At 43.9% G+C, this 25,333-nt stretch overlaps 1 protein-coding gene across 2 annotated transcripts in view; it reads right to left on the bottom strand.

The window, feature by feature from the left end:
• TRPC5 (transient receptor potential cation channel subfamily C member 5) overlaps positions 1 to 25,333 on the bottom strand; it is a 490,145-nt gene that overhangs the window by 70,686 nt on the left and 394,126 nt on the right. For both annotated transcript variants that reach the window (XM_068251108.1, XM_068251110.1), the window contains exons 5-6: positions 10,918 to 11,057; positions 8,212 to 8,534 (exon numbers count right to left, since the gene is read on the bottom strand). In XM_068251108.1, the coding sequence (XP_068107209.1) occupies positions 8,212 to 8,534; positions 10,918 to 11,057 (463 nt within the window). The remainder of the gene's footprint in view (positions 1 to 8,211; positions 8,535 to 10,917; positions 11,058 to 25,333) is intronic.

Here is a 25,333-nt window from a genome sequence, read left to right as displayed (position 1 = left end):
ACGTGGTGTGTGACAACGGCAGCAATCTCATTTCCGCTTTGAATTTGGGAAAGCTGACACATGTATCCTGCATGGCACATGTGCTGAATCTAGTCATTCAAAGATTTGTGTCAAAGTACCCAGGCTTAGAGGATGTCCTGAAGCAGGCCAGGAAGTTGTGTGGGCATTTCAGGTGGTCTTACACAGCCATGGCACACTTTGCTGAGATTCAGCGGAGAAACAAGTTACCGGTGAGACGACTGATTTGCAATAACCCGACTCGCTGGAATTCGACCCTCCTTATGTTTTCTCGCCTGCTAGAACAGGAGAAAGCCATCGCCCAGTACCTCTACAACTACAGTAGAAGGACACCATCTGGGGAGATGGGGATGTTCTGGCCCAACAACTGGATACTCATGCGAAATGCATGCAGGCTCATGCGGCTGTTTGAGGAGGTGACCAACCTGGTGAGTCGCAGTGAAGGCACCATCAGCGACTTGATCCCGTACACTTGCTTCCTGGAGCGTGCCGTGCATAGAGTGGTGGATCAAGCTGTGGATAATGTCACAGCACAACGCAATAAGGGTACCACTGCCAGTAATCCTTCTCCCATGTCCACGCAGGCAAGGACATGATGCTCCAGCGATCTCATGGTGATGTCGGACATGCGGACATTCTTTAGTCAAACGCCTTGCCTTAGCCCTTCCGGATCCACCCTCCACCAACGCCTGTACCGGCAGGTAGCCGACTACCTGGCTTTAAGCGTGGATATAGACACTGTGAGCAGCGATGAACCCTTGGACTACTGGGCGCGCGAGGTTGACCTGTGGCCAGAGCTGTCCCAATTTGCCATCCAACTTCTGTCTTGCCCTGCCTCAAGCGTCCTGTCAGAAAGGACCTTCAGCGCAGCTGGAGGCATTGTCACTGAGAAGAGAAGTCGACTAAGTCACAAAAGTGTTCAGTACCTCACCTTTATCAAAATGAATGAGGCATGGATCCCAGAGGGCTACTGCCCGCCGAAAGACAGTCCCCGCACACAGCATCTCTGCCTGCACGCCGTGCGACTGCCTGCCCCAAGACTAAGTTGCTCCCCACACAGCACCTCTGCCCACAGGCCACTTGACTGCCTTCTCAGGGTCCTGGACTCCAGGTGGATTCCTAAATATTTTTCTGGTGCGTGTACATGCCTGCCTATTTTTTCTGGCTGCACTGCAGCTGCAACAGCAAAACAAAAGGCATGTGCATGTGCCAATTCCCCTTCATGATCATTACCTTGCCACGGTGAAGGGGCTTTTGTATCACAATGAAGCAATGACCGCCGGCTATACGAGTGTCCTGGGGGGGGGGCACGCCCAAGATAATAAGGTTGTTGCTTCATTGTGGACAGACCAAATTTGATCAGCTGGACAGTCACTGTTGTTCTATCATTGAGCTACCACAGCCCGGCGACCATGTGAGCTTGAAAACCGCCACGGCCTGCACCCTTGCCATTATATCCTGTGTCCAGTCAGTCAGTTTTAGCAGGTTTCAGTAGGTTGCGCTTATCGTGATCACCCGTGTTTAGTTAGCTCAGTCCTGTTATTGCGAAGTATGCCATCGCTGCATCCGCGATTGGCTACCTCGTTTCAGTCTGTCCTGTTTTACTAGCGCTTGCTGTCACTGAGGCAGCGACTAGTTTAGCAAGCGTTCATTCTGTCTACCTGTCCCTGTCTTTCTGAGTTCTGATTGATACGCTCAACGCTACTTTTGCGCTGAGCCACTATTAAGTATTGTTTGTGGTTGCTCAGATCTACGCCTGCTCTGTGCGCCACATCTCCTACTGGAGTCAGTCCTCTCCTCCACTACAACTGGGGATATGCTGGTTCCTTGTGCTTGCGTGTGTGTCTCCTTCACGTCAGGATCTGCATTATGTGCTGACTGTGGAGAATATACCACCGAGCGTAACATATACTCTATGGGGTCAATTCATAAAAGGCTATGCAAAAGAAAAATCTGGTCGGGAAAATACCGCATTCTGTATTTTAGACTTTTGTGTGCTAATTCATAAAAAATTTCACAGGTGTGGCAAATTACCAAAGCCCATTGACAAAACTTGTACGGTAACCACTCGTTACAAGCTGTTCTGTGCAGTGAGGGCAGTGCAAGGCACCTCGACATCCCTTTAGATGTACATGTTTTGTTATACTGCCTCTGCTTGTTTTGAATCTGTTTATTAGTCTTTTTTAACATTCTATTTAATTGCAACAGCTTATATTAACTTCTAAGAAACTTTACACATGCCACGCTTGGGTGATTTTCCCCATTAGCTTCTAACAGGTACTCCAGAGGTAAAACACAGCCTAAGGTATTTAGGGGATGCCTGTTTTGTTCTTATTTCACTCTGCTGCTGCCTGGGGTGTTCAAAAGCTTACCCTGCTGGCGAAGGCTGCAGGTCATATCAGATTCCAACATTCAGACTTGCAGAAGACCAAGTCTGTTTCTATTGGCTCCTTGCTCCTGTCAGTCACAGCTGCCTCTGCTTCTGCTAGTGAGTTACGCTCCCACAGTCTACTATCCACATCCTTATTACCACTTCAAAGCAGGCAGTATTGCTTCATGGCTTTACCACTTGTTGTCTGCTTTATGAATTGACATTTACTGACGTGTGTTGAAGTAAATACCGCACAAGTCGGTAATTGACCTCACTGCTCGGTTATTTTACTTTTTCATGCAGTAAAAGGGTTTATGAATTGACATTTTCCTAAGTGCTTGGTAAAGTCAGCTGTTCTCTGCATTACCGAATGTGGTAATGCTTTAGGAATCGACCCCAATGTATCTTTTTTTATTATAAGTCATATGATTCAAAGTGCACTGCACAAGAAAAAATACACAATCTGCTCGATCATAAAGTTATGAAATTGAAGATTTTGCCAGCAATGGATGTATGCTTTTGTTTTGTAACTATCTAGTTTTGTTGGCCTTGGTGCACTGAACATTACTCTCAAGCTTTTAAGTCTTACTTACGTATTTTTTCTCACCTTATCTATCTCAAATATCTTTTTAGTACCTAACAAAAGAGAAAAGTGTTAAGACAATTTTTTAACTAACCTTTGATCATTAAGTACTGAAAATGTGTTCTATAAATAAAAAGAAGTAGAGAAAATCAGTTTCTAATTTTCTGAGCAAATTAATGGATGTTAAGCTATGTACAATTTCATAGGGGGGAAATTCATCTTACCTATTGATTAGATTATTTTTTGTTTTGTTTTCCAGAGCTGCTCAGTAATCTCCCTGTGGCATGCAGATTACAAAAGCAGGGCTAAACATTTGAAAACTCAAAAGTAAACAAAAAATAATAAAAACACAAAATATATCAGCAACAGGTAGCTAAAGCTTCTTCTATGTTGCATATGGTTTAATGTCCCTCAATGTCACTTAATCAAAAAATGAAGGACTAATTTTAGGACACGGAGAGCATATTACAGAACAAAAGCAATTATATCAATAACTAACTGTTACAACATTCAAAATTAAAATACATTTGTGATTTTATGATCATTGTCCTTTAAACCATTCAACAAGTCTTCCTTTTGTTTAGAGAGTGAGAGTAATAATACAATAATATCCAGATGGCAATAAGATAAAAATAATGACACAAATAATAAAGTAATAATAAAAAGATGATTTCTAGAATGAATTAGCAGAAGCTGAGGTTGTTATCTGAAAAGGTTAATCACCAATGAAATAAATGAAATATATTTATCTATATTCCTTCCTGGACGAAGGTCAGTAATCATATTCCTGCATCATCATGGCACCACTCTATATCTCTTGGGTCTTGGAACTGTACAACATCACCCAAAAAAGCATTGTAGCTGAGCAGTTTATCAAAGCTTTGCAGACACTTGATGATTTATTACACAGAAGCTGCTCATAGCCTCCTCATTTGGCTGACAAACTGCTACAATGTTAATAGAAATGACACCTCAGTCATTATATATGGCTGATATACAGAATTTTTTGGTAAATCTCATCTTGAACTGCACCTGTCAGTGATTATGTCCAGTAGACATCTTGCAAAGCACAGGAAAACATGCCTCCTCAAGCCCCGAGGATAATACGGAAGGGAAATGTTTGCATAATGATGATGCGTGGCAACTGCTTATCTTTCCATATTCACTAGGTTGCTCCCTTACATAACACAGTGCAAACTACATTTTATATAGTGACCCATTGCAGTTTATCTGAGACTGTAGTCATAGATTTCGGGAGCAGGCCCTTATTTACTATTGGTGGATAGCAATTGAGTGCATTAGATGGCTTGTGTGAATAAGTAAACATGATCATGATACTTTTTTAAACAAAATATCTGCATAGGTAGCAAAGTTTGCAACCCTCATCTCACCTCCCCTCATTTAATAGTGGGGACCCATTGAAATATACAAAATAACAAAATATACAAAATAACATTGCAAGGGTAACTTTTTCCATGCTACAGAATAAGTGCAATTTTGTCTTAAAAGAAATTGCATTACATTCAATATAGTTTGTTCAGTAAGGGAGGTGAAAGGTCCGCCGGTGTACGCCAGCGGCAGAATGGCGAGACCCGAGCTGCAGCTCCAACTTCCGGGTCTCAGCAAGCCGCTGGCGTCACTGGAGTGCAGGAGGCTTCTCAGAGTTCATTGGTCAGGCGGAGGACGTGTTCTCAGTACGCGCTCCACCGAAGTAAACAGTGACACTGACTTCCCTGCTTGGGTGCCAGCTGATAGCTGACACTCTGGAATTCTATTGGTTTGTTTTCAATTCTGCTTCCTGTTGATTGGTTAGTCCTAGTATATAAACCTGGTGAGCGCCCCCAGTCATCGCCCGTGATAGCATTAGCTTTGGCTTGTTGCTGTGTAGTGCTCATTGTCTGATTAATTCCTGTTGCTGACTATTGCCTTGTATCCTGACCATGCTTAACCTCTGATTGATTCCTGTTGCCGACTATTGCCTTGTCACCTGGATTGACATCTGCTTGGATACGGATTTGCATAAACTCTGCCTGGACTGACTTTGGCCTGCCTTGACTACACTATCTCTGGAAAGTGTCTATCTGGACTCCTTCACTGCCACCAAACTCCTGACACTTCTGCTACTTGGCTCACTCGTCTGGATAGCCTCATCTACTAAGCCTCAGGTGACTATCTTGTATATTCATATTCACTGTGCCCAGTATTGCATTGCCTTGAATATTCAGGTTGTCTGGTGATTAGCTATCTGTCAATCTGTATGCTACATCTACCTGCAGGGTGTATTGTAGTATTGTGTTAGGCAGGAGTTTGCGCAGGTGTTAGAGGCTGGGCTCTGGGTCAGTCATATGAGTATACAGCTTAACCTATGGTTATTGACCAGACAAGCCTGACAGGAGTAATTTGTTCTCTTTAGGTCCTCCACAAAAAATCCTAGTGGTTCTTGTTTACCATTAATTATTTAGGTACTTTTGTAACACATGCTATGGAACATGCTTGTGGTTCTCATTGAGGTTTATGCATTGTTCCTCTTTTCCCATCTACTCACGTAAGCAGTCATAGTATGGCAACTCCTACCTGCTAAGTTTGTCTGAAGCTGCACTTCAGTAGTATTGTAGCAAAGAATACAAGGTGATGAATTATAGTATGAGTTACATGGGCTTGTTATCTCTTGCTTAAATTGGTCCTCCTACTGTAGATCACTGTAATTTATGGCAATGTTAAAGTTGCATATTATGCAACCTTACCACCTCACAAGCACTGCTTGCAGTCATAATACTGTAGTGCTCTCCTGAATCCCAGATGGCCCCTGAAGTTGGATGAAAATCTAACATTGAGCATGATTTCTGATCTGTTGCTCATTGTGGTTACTGTCTGGTCTGTCTAGGACAGGGGGTGTCAAACTCAAATACAAAGTGGTTCAAAAATGCACACTGGGACCTAGTCGCGGGCCAACCTCAATGTCTACTGGCCACCTTCCTACCATATAAAGTTCACCCAGTGGCCCTCCTTCCTCCCCTTTACAGTTCCCTGGTATTTAGTGCTTCCTCCTCCTGCCCCATATGGTTCCCAGTTGTTCTTGGGCTTCACCTTCAATGTAGATTCCTTGATTGTCTAGAGTGGGCTAAACATAATGCAAAGTGGTGAAGCCACTTGAGGGCCAAATTTAATGGCTTTGAGGGCCAGATTTGGCCCGTGGGCCAGAGTTTGACATTTTTGGTCTAGGATGTGATCAAAGAGGGCATAGCTGGATTTCCATATTACTGAATCTGGGGTTCTTGCTTTGGTTCAGTATACAGTGAGGAGCACCAGTGAGGTAGTAAGGATAGTGAGTTTGTATGGATGCACAGTCAAGCTGGCCACTAACGGTCCAATCTCTAGCGAAAAATCGATCGAGCGATCAGAAATTCTGATCGGAAGTGAAATATTGTAATACATCGTTCACTACACCATCAACAAACCAATCTTTGCTTCCTATTTATCACAACCAACAAGAAAATCCAAAATTTGGTTCAATGAAAATTCAATGGAGATTATTTATAACCAATCCGATCAGAATTACTGATCACTCGAACGATCGCTAGATATTGGACCGTTAGTGGCCACCTGTTTTAAGTCCTGGTAACAAACAGTGGCTTAGCTAGGGTATTTGACACCTGGTGCTGAATTTTTACAGACTCCCTCCCCCAAAGCACACCATGGCAAAGAATAAGATTGGCCATGACATGATGTGGGCAGAGATAGCTGTAATGTAATGGTGTAACTCTAAGGCTGGTTTCACACCAGAAACCAGCCTTAGAGTTACACCAAACCAGAGTTAGCGTTGCTGTGCTTCACGCCAGCTGCACTGCACCACCAAAAACAGGCCTTCAGCGAACACCGTGATAGTACACGTGTATACATAGCGTAGTACATAGCGTAGTACATAGCGTATTGTAAAAATATGCTTCCACACATGCATGCTGCAATGTCTCAACGCCATTATTTTTACAAAAAAATGCTTTGCCATAGAATAACATGACTTCCAGGCCAACGCAGATCGCTGCTGGTTGCCGTGGGTCCCGCACGGTAACGTATTTCTGAGCTAGGGTAGGATTTGGCACTTCCGGGGCAGCGTACCACAATGCTATCATGCCAATGTGGACCAAAATCTCTGAGGAATGCCATGAAGAATAAGACAGTTCAAAAGGCAAAAAGGGGTCAGACTCAGTACTAGCAAGATGTACCTAATAAAAACAGTCAGTGAAATATATCAATTTCTTTCTTTCTTTCTTTTTTTTTTGTTTTTTTTTGTATTTCTTTTGGTTTATTTATTAGCATTCCAATTAGTAATTATAAGCCCCAAAATGCCAAATGTTGCAACAATAACACCAAAGTAACAAATGCAGTCATCATGACCATCAAGTAATAAATGCAGCAGACGTTATCTCCGACACATGCAATTGCATGATTGGGAGATAATAACTGCTTCATTTTAACATGTGTGGGAGATAATGTTTGCCACATTTCACATTTTGCTGCATTTCATGTATTGGAGGTAACGTTTGCCTAATTTCATGAGTTGGAGGTATCACTTGCTGCATTTCATGATTTGGAGGTATAGTTTGCTGAATTTCATGTATTGGAGGTAGCATTTGCCTCATTGCATGTGTGAGAGTTAAAGTTTGCTGCATTTCATATGTCGGAGGTAAGGTTTGCCTCATTGCATGTGTCAGAGGTATCATTTGCTGCATTTCATGTGTTGGAGGTAATGTTTGCCTCAATGCATGTGTGGGAGAGAACATTTGCCTCATTGCATGTGTCGGAGATAACGTCTGTTACATTTATTACTTGATGGTCATGGTGACTGCATTTGGGTGACACCCATCCCACCAGCACTAAGTGATGCATTTGATGCATTTATGTCTAAGGTAACATTTGCTGCATTTCATAAATGTGGGATAATGTATGTGAATTGCACATGCGTCAGAGTTACCGTTTGCCGCATTTAATATGTTAATAAATAATTAAGAATAATTTCTGCCGCTGCTGGGTGTCACCCTGGTGCAACTTGTCCCCCTCTTTACACCGTCACTGGTAACAAATGCTCTCTTCTGGCCCTTTACCTTTGATTGACAGTTTAATTTAAAAGCAGGTATTTATACCCATTCCATGCTCATCTGTGATGAGTGTGTTTTAATACATTATTTCACTTTTCTGAAAATCAAAAGAACCAAACGGGAGAAAGCAGGATTTGTCTTACGTGGAAAAGGCGTTGTTCTGTTTCTCACAGCGAATTCCTTTGCAGTTGTTAGGTTCCTCCGAGGCACTAGTCTCATAATAAAAGTACAGTTGGTTTAGTCCATTGGCAAAGGCCAGAAGCACCAGGCAATAGATGAAGAGGAATTTGAGAATGTCCAGCAGCATCCGCCCCAGCGATATTTGTAAGGGACCCAGATGGGAGTTTGCCGTGAAGAGAGAGATGAGGCGCAGTGAACTCAGGATATTGGATATTGCAAAGAGTGCTTCGGCAATAAGTGTGGGGTGCCACATATCCCATTCCTCTCTTGGCCGCGAGCCGTTGTACTGAGGGAATAAATACAGGAACAAGCTGTAAATTATCAAGGCTGAGTCACACAGAAACTGTCCTAGGGCTTGTGCCAAATGGTGAATTTAATCAATGGTAGCATTGCCCTTCTGCCTTAGGAAATGTCATCCTTTACTTGTAATGAAGGACTTGATATGACTTATGCCAGCGTGCCCACTTTGCAAGGTCAAAACAACAAGTAGATTAAAATCCAAACCCAGCTTAGTAACAGATATTGGATTTCTAATAGAGGAGCTGCACTTAGACAGGTAACATGTTGTCTGACACTGGATTTATGTTTCATGACAGCTGTCCATGTTCAATTCCGTTCCATAAAAATAGAGTAGAGTAGCCCGGAAATGGAACATGGAAAAGTTAATAGCTGTTTAAATAAACATTTAAAGGATAACAGTACATTTTTTTTTTTACTGGAGATATTAAAAGTAGTCTCTGATGATGAATAATAAATATGTATTGCATTATTGATATTGGTCATGAGAAGGAGAAGCGTGTGGATCCCCTGTGTTTTAAAGCAGCTGCAGTATAGAATTGTTGCCCCGTATCTTATACTAACACTAACGTCACACTAAGATCAGACTGCTTACCGATCACACTCCTGCTGCGCTTTGCTGCTTTCTCTTTGTGATAGTTAGGGATGGTCAGAAATGTCTATTTCCGATTCTGCAGAAATTCCGATTTCCGCCATTGCCGATTACCGATTTCACGGATTTCCGATCGGTTTCCGATTTCCAAGTAGTGTTTTTTGGTCATTTTTTGCATTCTCTGATTGGCCAAATAATTCCGAGTTGACTCTGCATTCTCTGATTGGTCTATTGATTTTGTGTTCTATGATTGGGCTAAAATTACTGAATTGCAGTAATGCAGTATTTCTGCAGAATTCTGATTTCCGTTTTCCAAGTTCCGATCGAAAATTCGTAAATTTCAATTCCGCAAAATGCGAATGAGCATCCCTAGTGATAGTGTGTTACTGATGTGGCACCACAGCAGGCATACGTGAGGTCTGGCTCTATAAGTAATTTGTTTTCATGTAAGGTCAAGCTGTGTACTGCTTCACTGGATGATAGTACACATAGGAAATAATGATCTATTATCTACAGCCTATAGAATATCTGTGTAGACATGCAGACCTGGCTCAGCATAGAGCCATATACTGCACTTTGGAAAGGGAAAGGAGAAAGTAGCAATAGACGACTTAAAGAGAAACCGTAACCAAGGACTGAATTTCATCACAATCAGTAGGTGATATCACCTTTCCCATGATAAATCTTTTTATTTTCAAAAACTGATCATCAGGGGGCTCTGTATGGTTTATATTGTGGTGAAACCCCACCGACAGTGTGATGTCAGGACCATGGTGCTGACATCAAACTGTGGGAGTCTTGTTGCATTGTGGGAAATGACAGCTGCTTCCAACTGCCAAAAAAGCAAGCAGCACTGACATCACCTGCCAGCAGTAAAAATGTCACCATATGATAAATGACACAATGTAAATGTAAATCAGGGAGAGGAAAGATTATACAATGGGCAAACACTGACTAAATCCTTAATACATAATTATTGTACAAATTAAGCACTTTTGTTCTCTATATTCAACATAAAGTATTAGGGTGAAAAGCAAAAGCAGCACATTTTTATACCCCAACATATTCTCTTCTGCCCCCAGTCTCTTTAGTTTGCTAAATTCTAACCTTTTCATTCTGCCTTGTGCTAAATCACAGTGCTCAGTTGCGTTGCAGAACAATTCTGCATTACAACTTACTGCCCATACAATTCTATGGACTTGTGATAGAAGTTGGAACAGAGGCACCAAAATAGGGTAAAAACTTTTAAAATCTATTTTAAAAGGAGGTAGTGGTGGATTTAGCTCCACAGTAAGTAGACACAAGATCTGTTGATAATAGGTCAACAATAAAATGTATTAGAATAGTTTGGTGCACAGAGGCGCTTGGCCCTGATATTGATTTACAGAGTTTTTTACTGCTCCGTCTATTGCCTGATGAAGCGGCTTTGGTCCTGCGAAACACGTTGCAAAGTTGAGTATTCTAATACATTTTATTGTTGCCCTATAATCAACAGGGGGGCAGCTCCAGAAGAAGCCCCAGAGTGGTATGGAATTGCAGTCACCCTCACACGCCTAAAACTGACTGCATGTACTCAAATTTGGGTTGATCAGAGCAACTCTGTGCCTGGTCAAGAGTGAACTTCATAAAAGACTAAAAAATTCCCAGTGCTCTTTCTGCAACACGAAAAGCACATTTGAATGCGTAGAATATGGAACTCATATGGAAATTTTAGTATATAGCTTTATAGAGGTTTACTGCTTTTGATTTATTTTATGGACAAACAAAGAATATTTCTTACCTTCACATAAGCAACTATTTTAAGGGAGATGGTGGCAAGGTAGAGGGAATTCATTGCAAAATCCATTAAGTTCCACCAGTCGTGTACATATTCAGTAAATCCCCCATCCCACATTTCTTTTATTTCACCCCAGATGAAACCTGTGCAAGAAGAATGAACACAGTATTCAGGCCCAAAAGTGCAGATAATTACAGATTGTATGCAAGAAAATACATAAACAGATAGATAGGTAGATAGAAAGAAAGTCAAACAAGGCAATGTATCTTTGTAAAGAAAAACATAATTCTTAGATGTAATTCATGAAGCCATTCTGGTTTATTGGCAGGTTTATTGGCATCTCCAGTGGTCCTTGAGGTTCCTCATTGTAGATACTATAACTGCACAATTACAAATTAAATACTCAGGGGAAGAAAATAGCTCTGACAAGGGCTGCTATGCTGACAGATTTTTTTGGTGTTTTTTTTGTTTGTTTTTGTTTCACTTTTTTCTCCTCTGTATATATTCGCCACTTCTGACAAAGGGTGAAACGTGTTAAGTTATGTTTAGATAAAGTATATGTGTGTCATCACCTCACTTTACTGTTAGCTTCTGAGTGAGCAATTGAGTGTCCAGCCTAGCTAAAGCGGATGCACTTGAAATAGGCAAGAATTTATTGTAATCCAGATAGTATCCAGTATCCTCACCACTCAATGGATGTGTCTTGATTAACAAGAACCGATTGTTCAGCACTGTCTCATTGATACGTATATGTTGCTGCTCCTATATATTTTAGTATGACTAATAAAGGTTATGTTTAAATGCATGAGAGGCCTTATCCCGTTAGGGAAGACTTGATTGAGATACCATAACTGATCAGCAAAACCTTGACTGGATCATTTAAAGTTGTCTGCTTAAGTGGTTAGGATTTGTCTGCTAGCTATTAAGTCGTAAAAAATTTTCATATCAGATCATTATGGATCAAAGACATGTTATTTAGTGGTTATGTCATTACATTTTCATAAATGCAGCCATATCAAGATTTTCTTTAACAAATTCAAGACAGCTTGTATTCATTACAAGAGCTCACCTTGGCGCCATCAGACATAGGACTGCTATGACACAATTTAATAACTTTTTTGCCATGTTCACTATACTCTGATATATACTCTAAATTTTTACCACCTTTAAAAATAGAAATGTAATTCATGCTTTAACCTTCTGGGGGCTGCGTAGTGTAAATCCTACACTGCAATTGTGGCTGCCTAACCCTGATGGAGCGTAGGATTTATGCTGCCTGCTTGTAGCGCTCCCGACACGATTGTGAGCACCCAACAGGAGATTCAGCTGTCATATTACAGCTGACATCTCCCCTCAGTGATCAGGAGCCATGGCGATTGGCTCCTGATCACGTGAACACTAGGATCGCTGGCCGATCGTATTGATCAGTGCGGCAATCGTATTGATCAGTGTTAGCAGCGGCGGTAGGTGGGGATGAAGAGGACTGGGACTCACCTTCCTAATGTTCCCCCCAGGGATCGGCATTTCCCTCCGCTTTTGCTAGCATCCACACTTACTCTGTCTTGAATGTCGGGTCGCGGCTTGATGACGTCATCAAGCCGCAACCTGGAACTTAGTGGCAGTGCGAGCGGGGATACCGGGCAGAGCGGAGGGGGCTAGAGCTACTCATCACTGGAGCCTGGGAGGTGAGCAAAGTCTGCTGGCAAAATGGGGAACACCTGTCTATATTGGGGACACAAATGGCTAGCTATATACACTGGGGATCTGGCTGCCTGACCCTCTAATCGCGCCCCCCCCTCGCACCTAAAATACTCTGGTCCTTAAGGGGGGTTAGGCAGCCGGTCCCCAGAGGGTTAAAGGAACCATGAGCAGGGCTTTTAAATCGGCACTTACCTGAGGCTTCCTCCAGCCCTCCATAGCCTGCAAGGTCCTTCATCGTCCTCTGGGACCCCTCTGTTGTCCGGCCGGCAGCCCTGTTACCTTGGCGACTTTGACCAAAGTCGAGCGAAACTGCGCATACGCGGCCCATCCGATTATGGGCACGTCACTGTAAGCCTCCTGCGTGGTTCTCAAAAGACTGAACTGCACATGCACAGGAGGCTTACGGCGACACGCATGTGATAGAGCCAGATGCACCGATGGGCTGAAGTCGCCAGGATAATGGGACCGCCAGTGGGTCCATAGAGGGGACCAGGAGGATGCTGAGGGACTACGGGGGCTGGAGGAAGCCCAGATAAGTGCTGATTTTCATTTTAAAGCTCTGCTCAACGTCCCTTTAAGGACAACTATTACAAAAATTGGTAAAAAAAAATGGATCCCTGTGTATTAGTGGTACATTTGACCAAGAGTAAAATGCACTATACATGTTTTTTTTTTACAATGTAGCTGTAACTTACAGTAGCTAGTACAAATCTAACAGATTTGACACATTTTAGATATTTTTTTCTTATGTAGCTGTAACTTACAGTAGCCAGTAACAGATTTAAAAGATTTTAGTCAAGCAAATCTCCTCATGGGACATTTTTAGGATTTTCTTCAGTCTTTTCAAAAGTACTCCTTGAAAAGGACTTTTACAGAGGTGAAGGAAAGCCACTCTCCTCCTGTGCACACTATTCTGGCAGTTAGTGAGCAACTGTCATCCAGGGAGTGCTTTTAAAAATTTCTGGAAATCCCATGTAAGATGGATTAGTCCAAAATTTGTCAGGCCTGTCACATTTCCTCTGCTTACTATAAGTGACAGTAACATAGGAAGAAAATAAAGTAATGGGGCATTTTACTCCGGGACTAATGTTTAACTAATACATATTTACTTTATATTTCACACATTTTTGCAATAGTGGTCCTTTAAATTAGTGGAGATTCTCAGTTATCCTTGGAGAGCCTTACTAAGTTTGGTCCATAGTATTCGCTCATTTTATAATTAAATACAGTAATTGTTGTTAGTGCCCAATAAAAGGTATATTAATTGTTATATTTGAAAAGGTAATGGTTGACCAAATTTCTTGTTCTGATTATACATGCATAACACTTGAATATGTAAGCAATATTAAAGGGAATCTGAAGTGAAAATAAACTAATAAGATAATTATTTTGATGTGTAGTACAGCTAAGAAATAGAACATTAGTAGCACAGATATGAGTCTCATATTGTTTCCAGTACAGGAAGAGTTAAGAAAATTTAGTTGTTATCTATGCAATAGAGCTTCTTTGAGCTCTACGACTAAGGTCATCTGCAGTGCTGTTTTCTGAAGCACTTACCTCAACCTGTATCTCACTGTTTCTTATTTGTGTAAGGTTTTACTGCAGGAAAGTTCAAAGGGTCATTAGATCTGCTCAGTTTCATAGTTTAACCTCCCTGGCGGTTAATTTTTTTTTTTCAAATGGGCAAAAATCTTTTTTTTTAAATTTTTTTTTTGTTTCATGTAAAGCTACCAGAGTGGTAGCTACATGAAACACCACTAGAGGGCGCATGTGTCCCTCTAGTGCGATCGTCGCCGGCACTAATAGCAAACAGGGGAGCGCGTATATAACGCGTTCCCCTGTTTGGCTTCTCCTGTCACCATGGCGACGATCGGAATGACGTCATGGACGTCAACCGACGTCCTGACGTCAGGCGCACCCGATCCAGCCCATAGCGCTGCCCGGAACTCATTGGTCCGGGCAGCGCAGGGCTCTGGTGGGGGGGGGCCTCTTTCGCAGCTGCGTACGGGCGATCGCCGCTGCGTGCGGGCGATCGCCGCAGAGCGGCAGCGATCAAGCTGTGCGCGCGGCTAGCAAAGTGCTGGCTGCGCGCACAGCAGTTTGAATGGGCCAAATCGCCCCACCAGGGCCAGAGAAATCCTCCTGCGCGGCATAGCCCGAGCTCAGCTCGGGCTTAACGCCAGGGAGGTTAAAATAGTAGTGTAGTTTATAAACTGCAAATATTAGAGGATTATGCAATGTTATGAAAATAAAGCTGTAATGCCTGGGTACTAGATACTTAGCATAAACATATACATATATCGAGAAGTCGGGGATAACCAAAGGTCATACACATATCAAAAACTGGGGTACCAAGAGTAAGGCAGAGACAGAGTCGTTAACAGGCCGAGGTCAAAACCGAGTGTCAGATGACTGCAGTACAGGTAGGTTGAGGCAGAGACAAAGTCGTTAACAGGCCGAGGTCAAAACTGAGTGTAAGATGACTGCAGTACAGGTAGGTTGAGGCAGAGACAAAGTGAGGGGCACGACGGGTCATTCACAGATAAAGTAGCATAAGAATATACAATATACAATCTACAATACTGATCTAACTAGAGTACATATATATCGGAAGTGTCTGCATATATATGTATACTAGCTTGACTAGGCACAGCAGAAAGGCAAGGTCCAGCGCACAGCGAACTGATAGCTATAAGGCCTCTTGCACACTGCACGCGATTCCGATTCAGATTCCGCTTTATCAGTTTTTACATCCGATTCAGATTCTGATTTGCAGTTTGCTCCCTGCACACTGCAAATCGGAATCTGAATCGGATGTAAAAACTGATTAAAAAGCGGAATCTGAATCGGAATCGCGTGCAGTGTGCAAGAGGCCTAACGAACACTGGACAACTGACAAGTCAGGACTTAAGTACCGAGGTAAAATGCAAAACCACGCTTCCGGAACCTCCAGCCAATCAGCAGCGCTCCTGCGGGAGTCAGTGTCAGCTGATCCCTACGTCAGCTGACACACCTCGCACCCGCCTCCTTAGCCTATAAAGGTTGTTCTGAACTGCATGCGCCCTCCCAGAGACGCGGCCGGAATCGTCGCGCTGACTCACACCCACAGGGGAGCCGGGGATGCCGCTAGAGGAGGATGAAGTAAGCGGCTTCCGCCGCTGCCCGGAAATGCTAGAGGAGCCGCAGGCAGGAGCGTCAGATAAGTTTGTGACAAAAGCTATATAAAAAAATAAAAATATGAGACTCTTTACTTAGCTACTAATGTTCTACTAATTATCCAAACTGCACATACAATTCATTATAGCATACTTTTTTTTTGCATCAATATCACTAAGTATCAGTATCAGAAAGACTAAGACATGTTTGAGGTACCAAATTTACTTTGCGAAAGCATATTTCATTTTATTTTTCTTTAACATGCAATAAACAAATAAATTAACACATGTAATTCACTTTTCTCCTTCATCAAGTTTAGGGAATACACACGCTAGTTAGAAGTGATAAATGCAAAAAGATAAAAACAATGGGCTTGTCCCTTTAATACTACTCAGTCTTGTGAAGCTGGCTATATCACTGAGGAACCAGTGACAGCACAGAACAAGCTGATCTTTTATCATACAAGGATTAGAGGATGACTTACAAAAGTCTCAAACAATCCAGTGGGAGTTACAGATCACCCCATGATAGCTCAGAAAAAAGCACAATAACTGTGACTACTATTGAACATCACAAAAGTCCTGCTGAATGGAACTCTGGGATGTAATCTGTACGATGAACTTGTACACTGAGAAACCTGAGCACAAAGGAAAGTAATAAAAGCTAAAGTGGAAAAATAGACAGAATTGGATCCACCACAAAGAAATAAGGGCTAATATTTGCGGTAGGAGGGTCAGCATGGTCAGAAATGATGCTAGTCTAGACCAGTGTTTCTCAACACGCAGTTTGCATACCCCAGGGGGTACGCGAGACCACAGCAGGGGGTACGCAGCCAGGTGGGGACGCAGCGCAAATTAATAAGTGTCGGAAGGGAAAGCGCTGACAGGGGAGCCCAAGGTGAGGGGGGGGGGGGAGTGGACCCCCCTCCCCGCCGCTATGTGTGAGCATGCTCCCCCGTTTTGCGCTGCGTCCCCCTCCTGGTAATACTGAGGGCACCCATGCCTGGCTATACTGCTGGCACATATACCTAGATTTACTGGGGGCACCTATACCTAGCTTTACTGGCGGCACCTATACCTAGCTTTACTGGGGGCACCTATACCTAGCTACACTGGGGGCATCTATACCTAGCTTTACTGGGGGCACCTATACTTAGCTATACTGGGGGCACCTATACCTAGCTATACTGGGGGCACCCATGCCAGGCCATACTGAGGGCACCCATGCCTGGCTATACTGGGGGGCACCCAAGCCTAGCTATACTGCTGGGCACCCATGCCTAGTTATACTGGGGGCACCTATACCTAGCTATACTGGGGCACCCATGCCAGGCCAAACTGAGGGCACCCATACCTGGCTATACTGGGGGGAGGGGGGGACCCATGCCTAGCTATACTGAGGGCACCTATACCTAGCTACACTGGGGGCACCTATACCTAGCTACACTGGGGGCATCTATACCTAGCTATACTGGGGCACCTATACCTAGCTATACTGGGGGCACCCATGCCAGGCCATACTGAGGGCACCCATGCATGGCTATACTGGGTGGCACCCAAGCCTAGCTATACTGGGGGGCACCCATGCCTAGGTATACTGGGGGCACCTATACCTAGCTATACTGGGGCACCCATGCCAGGCCAAACTGAGGGCACCCATGCCTGGCTATACTGGGGGGGGGGGGGACCCATGCCTAGCTATACTGAGGGCACCTATACCTAGCTATACTGAGGGTACCTATACTGGGGGAAGGCACCTATAACTGGCTATCTATCTGTACTGGGGGCACCTATACCTGTGGTGGGGATATATATATATATATATATATATATATATATATATATATGTATATACACATACACGTGTGTGTGGGGGGGGGGTACTTGGCTGGAACTGAATTGCGATAGGGGTACTCTGGGGTAGAAAAAGTTGAGAGACACTGGTCTAGACCATTTCTACGCAACTTCATGAATCTATTTCTTTAGGACTTTCAGCTTGAGGTGTCTTGTCTTTGGGATCATTTGACTTGTGCTTGTAATCTTTCATTAATTGTACAGAGCTGAAAAATACATTTTTACTTCAAATAAATTAAAGTAGTAATAATAATAATAATAATAATGAAGTTGAAGAGAAATCGAGAGCCCAATATGGTGTAGTATGTCAAAATTGATTGGATAAATGAAACAGCGAGATGGTAATACTCACAAACACGGGTTACCACCTAGGTAACCACTCATTAGGCAGGTGAGGAGATTAGACCTGTCCTCACTCAGGATTAAGAAGTCGCTCTCTGTAGATAGGAAGAAAGGGGGTAGATCACCCCTCCACCTGGGGTGGACTCAAATATATTGGTAGGTGAACAGAGGCGCCAGAAGGATAAAAGTACATAAAATTTTTAAAAAATTGCTGGGAGGAAGTGGTGGACTCGCCTCCGTTAAAGCAGACACCAAGGACTGTAAATATATAGATATACACATTTATTGAAAATACCCCAAAGCTGCAACACGTTTCGCGGGCACAGCCCACTTCTTCAGGCAATAAGCAAGGGATAAACAACTGTAAACAAAAGACAGAGGCATAGCTATAAATGTTGCCATAAAAAGATACAAATGGATTATTATTTAGTGTAATAAGAATAGTATTTCAAACATAGTGTTTAGTGATATGTTATAGTAGGGGGGTGATTGCAAGGAATGGGTCGGTGTAAACTACATAATGTGTATAGGGGAATGGACTAGATAACAGTGGTAAAAGGTAGTTAGTAAATCAGATTAAGTTGGTATCAAATTGACCGCTTTAGGTATATTTCAGTAGAAGGTAGGTATACAGTAGAATCTGACAGCATTTCACCAAAAAGACACATAATCTGATAGAAGTTCCTCCAAAATACAGATAATATGGCAGTGGTTTCCCCAAAATAGACAATGTGGCAGCAGCAGTTCCCCCAACATACTGTACACATATTTTGGAAGCAGTTCCCCAAAATACGCGAAACCTGGCAGCGGATCACCCAAAATACACGTAACACCCAAAATACATATAATCTGGCAGCAGTGGTCCCCCAAACATACACAATCTGGCAGCGGTTCCCCAAAATACAAGTAATCTGGCAGCAGCAGTTCCCTTAGCATACACATAATCTGGCAGCTGTTCCCCAAAATACACGTAATCTGGCAGCAGCTGTTCCCTTAGCATACAGATAATCTTACAGCTGTTCCCCAAAATAAATAACAGCGGTTCCACAAAAATGCAGAAAATCTGACTGCAGTTCCCCCAAAATAGATACCCCAAGCATAGGTAGCCAGGTCTACAGGTGTCCCCAGTATAAGTATCCATGAGTATAGTAGTCCACAGTATATGTAGCCAGAGGTATAGTTGCCTAGTATATGTAGCCAGGGGTATATGTGCCCAGTATATGTAGTCAGGGGTTTAGTAGTCCCCAGTATATGTAGCCAGAGGTATAGGTGCCCGGTATATGTAGGCAGGGGTATATGTGGCCAGTATATGTAGCCAGGGGTATATGTGCCCAGTATATGTAGTCAGAGGTATATGTCCCAGTATATGTAGCCAGGGGTATATGTCCCAGTATATGTAGCCAGGGGTGTAAGTGCCCAGTATATGTAGGCAGGGGTATATGTGCCCAGTATATGTAGCCAGGGGTATATGTGCCCAGTATATGTAGCCAGGGGTATATGTGCCCAGTATATGTAGCCAGGGGTATATGTGCCCAGTATATGTAGTCAGGGAATATGTGGCCAGTATATGTAGTCAGGGAATATGTGGCCAGTATATGTAGTCAGGGGTATATGTCCCAGTATATGTAGGCAGTGGTATATGTCCCCAGTATATGTAGGCAGGGGTATATGTGCCCAGTATATGTAGCCAGGGGTATATGTGCCCAGTATATGTAGCCAGGGGTATATGTGCCCAGTATATGTAGTCAGGGGTATATGTCCCCAGTATATGTAGTCAGGGGTATATGTTCCAGTATATGTAGTCAGGGGTATATGTTCCAGTATATGTAGTCAGGGGTATATGTGCCCAGTATATGTAGGCAGGGGTATATGTCCCCAGTATATGTAGTCACGGGTATATGTTCCAGTATATGTAGGCAGGGGTATATGTCCCCAGTATATGTAGGCAGGGGTATATGTCCCAGTATATGTAGGCAGGGATATATGTGCCCAGTATATGTAGGCAGGGGTATATGTCCCCAGTATATGTAGGCAGAGGTATATGCCCCCAGAATAGGTAGGCAGGGGTATATGTCCCCAGTATAGGTAGGCAGGGGTATATGTCCCAGTATATGTAAGCAGGGGTATATAATGTGCCCAGTATATGTAGGCAGGGGTATATGTCCCCAGTATATGTAGGCAGGGGTATATGTCCCCAGTATATGTAGGCAGAGGTATATGTCCCCAGAATAGGTAGGCAGGGGTATATGTCCCCAGTATAGGTAGGCAGGGGTATATGTCCCAGTATATGTAAGCAGGTATATATGTGCCCAGTATATGTAGGCAGGGGTATATGTCCCCAGTATATGTAGGCAGGGGTATATGTGCCCAGTATATGTAGGCAGGGGTATATTTCCCCAGTATATGTAGCCACTAGCCAGAGGTATATGTCCCCAGTATATGTAGTCGGGGGTATATGTCCCCAGTATATGTAGGCAGGGTATATGTCCCCAGAATAAGTAGTCAGGTGTCCCCCCAGCAGGAGGGGAGTAGCGCAGTGGAAGGAGAGCTGTGGGGACAGCGGGGAAGGGGGGCCATCTCCCCCCTCCTTCCCTCACTTTAGGGCTCTCCATCCCTCGCTCTCCCCTCCAGAACTAATGTGCGGGTGGCCGGCAGCGGGCGGGACTTACCTCTTCCACGTTCCGGCGCAAGAGGGAGCTATCCGCTGCCACTAGTCTGGTCTGGTCTAGACCAGAGCAGTGGCACGCAGATCTTACCCAGCACTTGGATCGAGGAAGAGGTAAGTCCACTGCCAGCCGCCGCACATTAGTTCTGGAGGGAGAGCGAGTGATGGAGAGCCCTAAGGTGAGGGAAGGAGGGAGGGAGATGTCTCCCCTTCTCCACCACTGCCCACAGCTCTCCTTTCACTGTGCTGCTCCCCTCCATGCCAGGGTGGATGGCGTCCGCCCTCTGAAAAAAGCAGGTGGACGTCGTCCACCCGCGTTCACGCAGGACTTGACCCCTGACTACAGTCATAACAATGGGGAACTAAAGTGAAGAGTGAATATAAATATATCATAAAACTAGTTCACACTTAAAGGTGCTATCGTGAAAAATGGTAAAATTTAACATACATGTAAACATACACATAAGGAGTACATTTTTTCCAGCGTAAAATAAGCTAAAAAGTACTTTTCTTGTATGTTGCTTATTGTTAGTAATGTGTGTTACCGTAGCAACCGTCAGGCTACTTGAGTACCTAATTGCTAGTTATGGAACTCGCGAAACTTGCAGGAGGAAGTGAAGGTAATATTGCAGTGCACTATAGGTGCACCACAGTAGTATCAGTTTTTGCTGAATCAACCATAATAATGAGATGAACATGTGTAAATGTAAAGTCCTAATACTACTTAGAACTAGCCTGTGTTCTTTTTTTTATTTATTTTTTTTGTTATCACTGAATGTTAAGAACTCAGGGCTCTAAAAGACAGTTTCTCTGCAGTCAACCTGTAGCGTAACTTTCACTGATGACTCAAAGTCACAAAACTCCTGTGTGGTTCGGAAACATTTCTTAGTGCATGAAACAGATAAAAAAGTTAAATAGTTCATGATTAGTCAGTATGAGGGCTGAATTAACATTTAAAACTGTAGTAATTGACCCGAGTTAGTCAATATTTTTTAACCTTTAAAGGCCCGTTTCCACTAGGGCGGAAACCGCCGCGATTTCGCAGAGTTTCCCCGCACATGAATCGCACGGGGAAACTCTGCCATAGGGGAGAATGGCACCGCGGAATCGCTTGCTGTAGCTATTCGGCCGGAACCCCCCGCAGAATTCGCAGCTGAGGCTGCGAATCCCATAGCAGTGCATGGCACAGCTGATGGGATTCGCCTGCGATCCCGCCCACCCGCTCAGTGCCGGCGTGTGTCTCGCAGACGCACGCCGCACTAGTGGAAACGAGCCCTATAGGACACCTGAAGTAAGAAGGACAGGAGGCTGCCATATTTATTTCCTTTTATAAATTCCAGTTGCCTGACATCCTACTGATCAGTCATGCATCAGTAGTGTCTGAATCACACTCCTGAAACAAGCATGTGAAAATGAAATCAAACTTAAATCAAACATCTTATCTACAGGCTGGTTCGGGGTCTATGGCTAAAAGGTGATCAGCATGACAGCCAGGCAATTTGCATTGCTTATAAAGAAATAAAGGCAGCAGCCTCCATATCCTTCTTGCTTCATGTTTCTTTTAAAATCGAACTACAACTATGGGATTCTAGGAAAGACCCATTTAGAACTAGGACTCTAGATACAATAGTTTATCTCATCAGCTTATTTTAGCTTCATATAAAGCAAATTTCCCCAGCAGCAATTCTGAGCATGTACAGTCAGCACCACGGAGAGCATTTAAGAAATTGTGATTAATTCAGTACCAATGCAGTGCAGCACTGGAGGTTACTTCATGCCTAAAACTCAGTAAAACTACACAAGGTTTACCTCACCTTTGAGTCCACTGCATTAATAACTAAGCTCTGCTGGCTATGTTCTGCATGTTCAGCAGCAATGGCTTAGTAAGCTTACCATGGTGCTGAATATGTTCTGTGGAAAACAGAAAAGAGAGCATTACCCCCTCCCTCCCTGCATGGCCATCCACCTCAAGCCCCAACCGAGTCTATAAATAGAAGGGTAGCTGATGGCAGGAAGTTAGTTGAGTGGAAGAGCTCAAAGAGGACGGACCTTCTCCAGAGACTCTTCAAGAAACATAAAAGAAGACTAAAAGCCAAACAGCAATCGAAGTGGTGGATCAAAAAACGGGTATTGAAAGAAAAACCTTTAAGTCTTCTAGCCAGTTACAGATAATAAAATATACACATCTTGTATTTTTCTTGACTGTATTTTCACACACTTTAGGAAAATGCTGTAGTGAGTGTGAAGGTGCTTAAAGTGAAATTAAACTCAGAACTTCCTCTGTGCACTAAAAGATAATTTACAGCATGATAAACTTTATGGGGAAAAAAATTCTTCATTACAATTCATGGAAATCCTAACTAAAAGCCTGAACTTTAACTTGGTTTAACTTCTGCAGAGGGCGCTGAGAGGGTTCAGGCTCAGTGTTTAAAGAGTCTCAAAGGTGAAGAATACTAAAGCTCTGATAATTACCGGGTCTTCCTCCCACCCCATAAACACATCTAAGTCCCACACTGTCCTCCCGCAGTATTCCGTTCAGCCGCGGTGAGCCCTGGTAACTGGCTCAGTGACGTCAGTCCGGGTCTACTTTGCATGCGTGGGAGGTCAGTAGACCCTGACTGGCATCGACTAAGCCTGGTAACGTAGCTCACCGTGGCTGAACAGCAGACCGCGGGAGGATGGCGTGCGACTTAGACGTGTGTATGGGGTGAGAGAAAGCCCCGAGTAAGTATCAGAGCTTTAGTATTCTTTGACTCTGAGTCTCTTTAATATATGAGAGCTGCCTAGGCAGAGGTCTCCTGCAGCCTATTCACAGCTGCTGATAAAACAGTTTAATCTGGCTAAACAAACACAGGAAACAGAGATTTTAATTTCCTCAGCAACTTTTTATGCAATAAAGACTTTTCACTGTGTGCTGTGCAAGAGTTCACATCCACTTTAACTTTACTTTTCAGTATGGTATATTTGTGTGTAATGCTGGGGGGTCATACTTTCTGACCACCCAGCACAACAAGGCTAAGAACTGGATAATGGAAGAGGCTACACAGGCTGCCCAGAGCAACTGCAGCTCTGGGCTTCTGATATCGCTACAAATAAGACGTAATGGCAGCGCACTGCGATGTTGCTCTGCTCTTGCGATAGCAAGCATTCAGACAGATACAAGACAGGACTATAGATTGGAGCGTAACTAGTAGCAACCGCAGCTCACAGTCATGTCCATAGAAGCAGAGCAAGCAGACTAACAAAAGGAAAGTAACAAGCGCTGACTAGAATATGTATATATTGGCGATGAACCAATATATAACATAAGCAAGGGAGACTAGCTAGATCTGGAGCAATACAGCGAACTAAGCTAGGCAATACAAGCAATACAAAAGCTCTGCACTAGAAGGAGTACGTATATATGTCCCCGTGGGAAATATATAATCGTAGCTCCACAGTATAACTAAACTACAAAGTAGCAAGAAAAGGAAATATTATTCACAGTATCAAAGGACCCAGTAACAGCTTAGACAGAGCTGAAACTATGGCGGGCGAGGTCTAAAAGGGGAGGCAGACTTTTATGCTGGCATCAGCCAATGGATGCAAGCATGAAAATCTCCACACAGCTGAATGGTAATCATTCAATCCTGAGCGGGCTTGATTACCTGTAACGGTCAGTCGACCGTACGTCACAGACGGCACCAACTCCTGCCCTGCTAAGCTGCGGAAGGGCAGGTGGTTAGTCTAATACAAGCCGGGTCAGTATAGGTCTCAGTAGGCTGAGGTACAAAAGGGTGAGACAGAGAATGGTCTTATACAAGCCGGGTCAAACACTGGTATCAGATGGCTGCAGTACAAGGGACAAGACAGAGAGTGGTCTATATACGAGCCGGGTCAAACACTGGTATCAGATGGCTGCGGTACAAGGGACAAGACAGAGAGTGGTCTTTATATGAGCCGGGTCAAACACTGGTATCAGATATGCGGATCAGGACTGGGACTGAGTCACAGCAGCCAGAGCCAAGGCTGAACTAGCCAAGAGCCACACTGAGACTCAGGAACCAGACGCTAGCTGAGTACACAAGTAAACACTGGAGCAAGCTAACACTAACCTACAAGCGGCAAAATACACGCTATAACAGGCGTGCAGCCGCGTTCCGGAAATCCTTATAAGGCCTCCGCAAGCGTAATTTCCGCCGCGTCAGACGCGTACGTTCCGTCGCGTCATTTCCGGAACATCTGCCGCCTACTCCCATAGGTTGGACGCGTACGTCCTGCGCGTCCTCTGGAACGCACGCCTCTGCCTGCAGCCGCAGGCTGAGACGGCGTGGAACGCAAGCCGGAAGAGCCCGGCTCGTCGCAGGCACGAAGGGCAGGTTGTATTGTTACACTACCCCCCCCCCCCCTGAGAAGTGTCCTCCGGGCACTCGACCCCTGGTTTTTTGGGGAAATTGGCATGAAATTCCCGCGCCAATTCTTGGGCATGTACCTGCCTCGCCGGAATCCAGCACCTCTCTTCCGGTCCGTACCCCTCCCAGTCGATCAGGTACTGCAACGAGTTTCTAACCCTTCTTGAGTCCAAAATTCTCTCCACCTCGTACTCTGTCTCCCCTAACACTGACACGGGAGGTGGCGGGGACGTGGTGGTCTGAGACCCTTTTGCTGGTTTCAGTAAGGACACGTGAAAAGAATTCCCGACTCTGAGGGAGTCAGGTAATTT

The sequence above is a fragment of the Hyperolius riggenbachi genome, chromosome 8, assembly GCF_040937935.1.
Source record: "Hyperolius riggenbachi isolate aHypRig1 chromosome 8, aHypRig1.pri, whole genome shotgun sequence".
NCBI classification, from domain to species: Eukaryota; Metazoa; Chordata; class Amphibia; order Anura; family Hyperoliidae; genus Hyperolius; species Hyperolius riggenbachi.
Note: the sequence above shows the minus strand (reverse complement) of the source record. Positions and strands in the feature narration are given on the sequence as shown.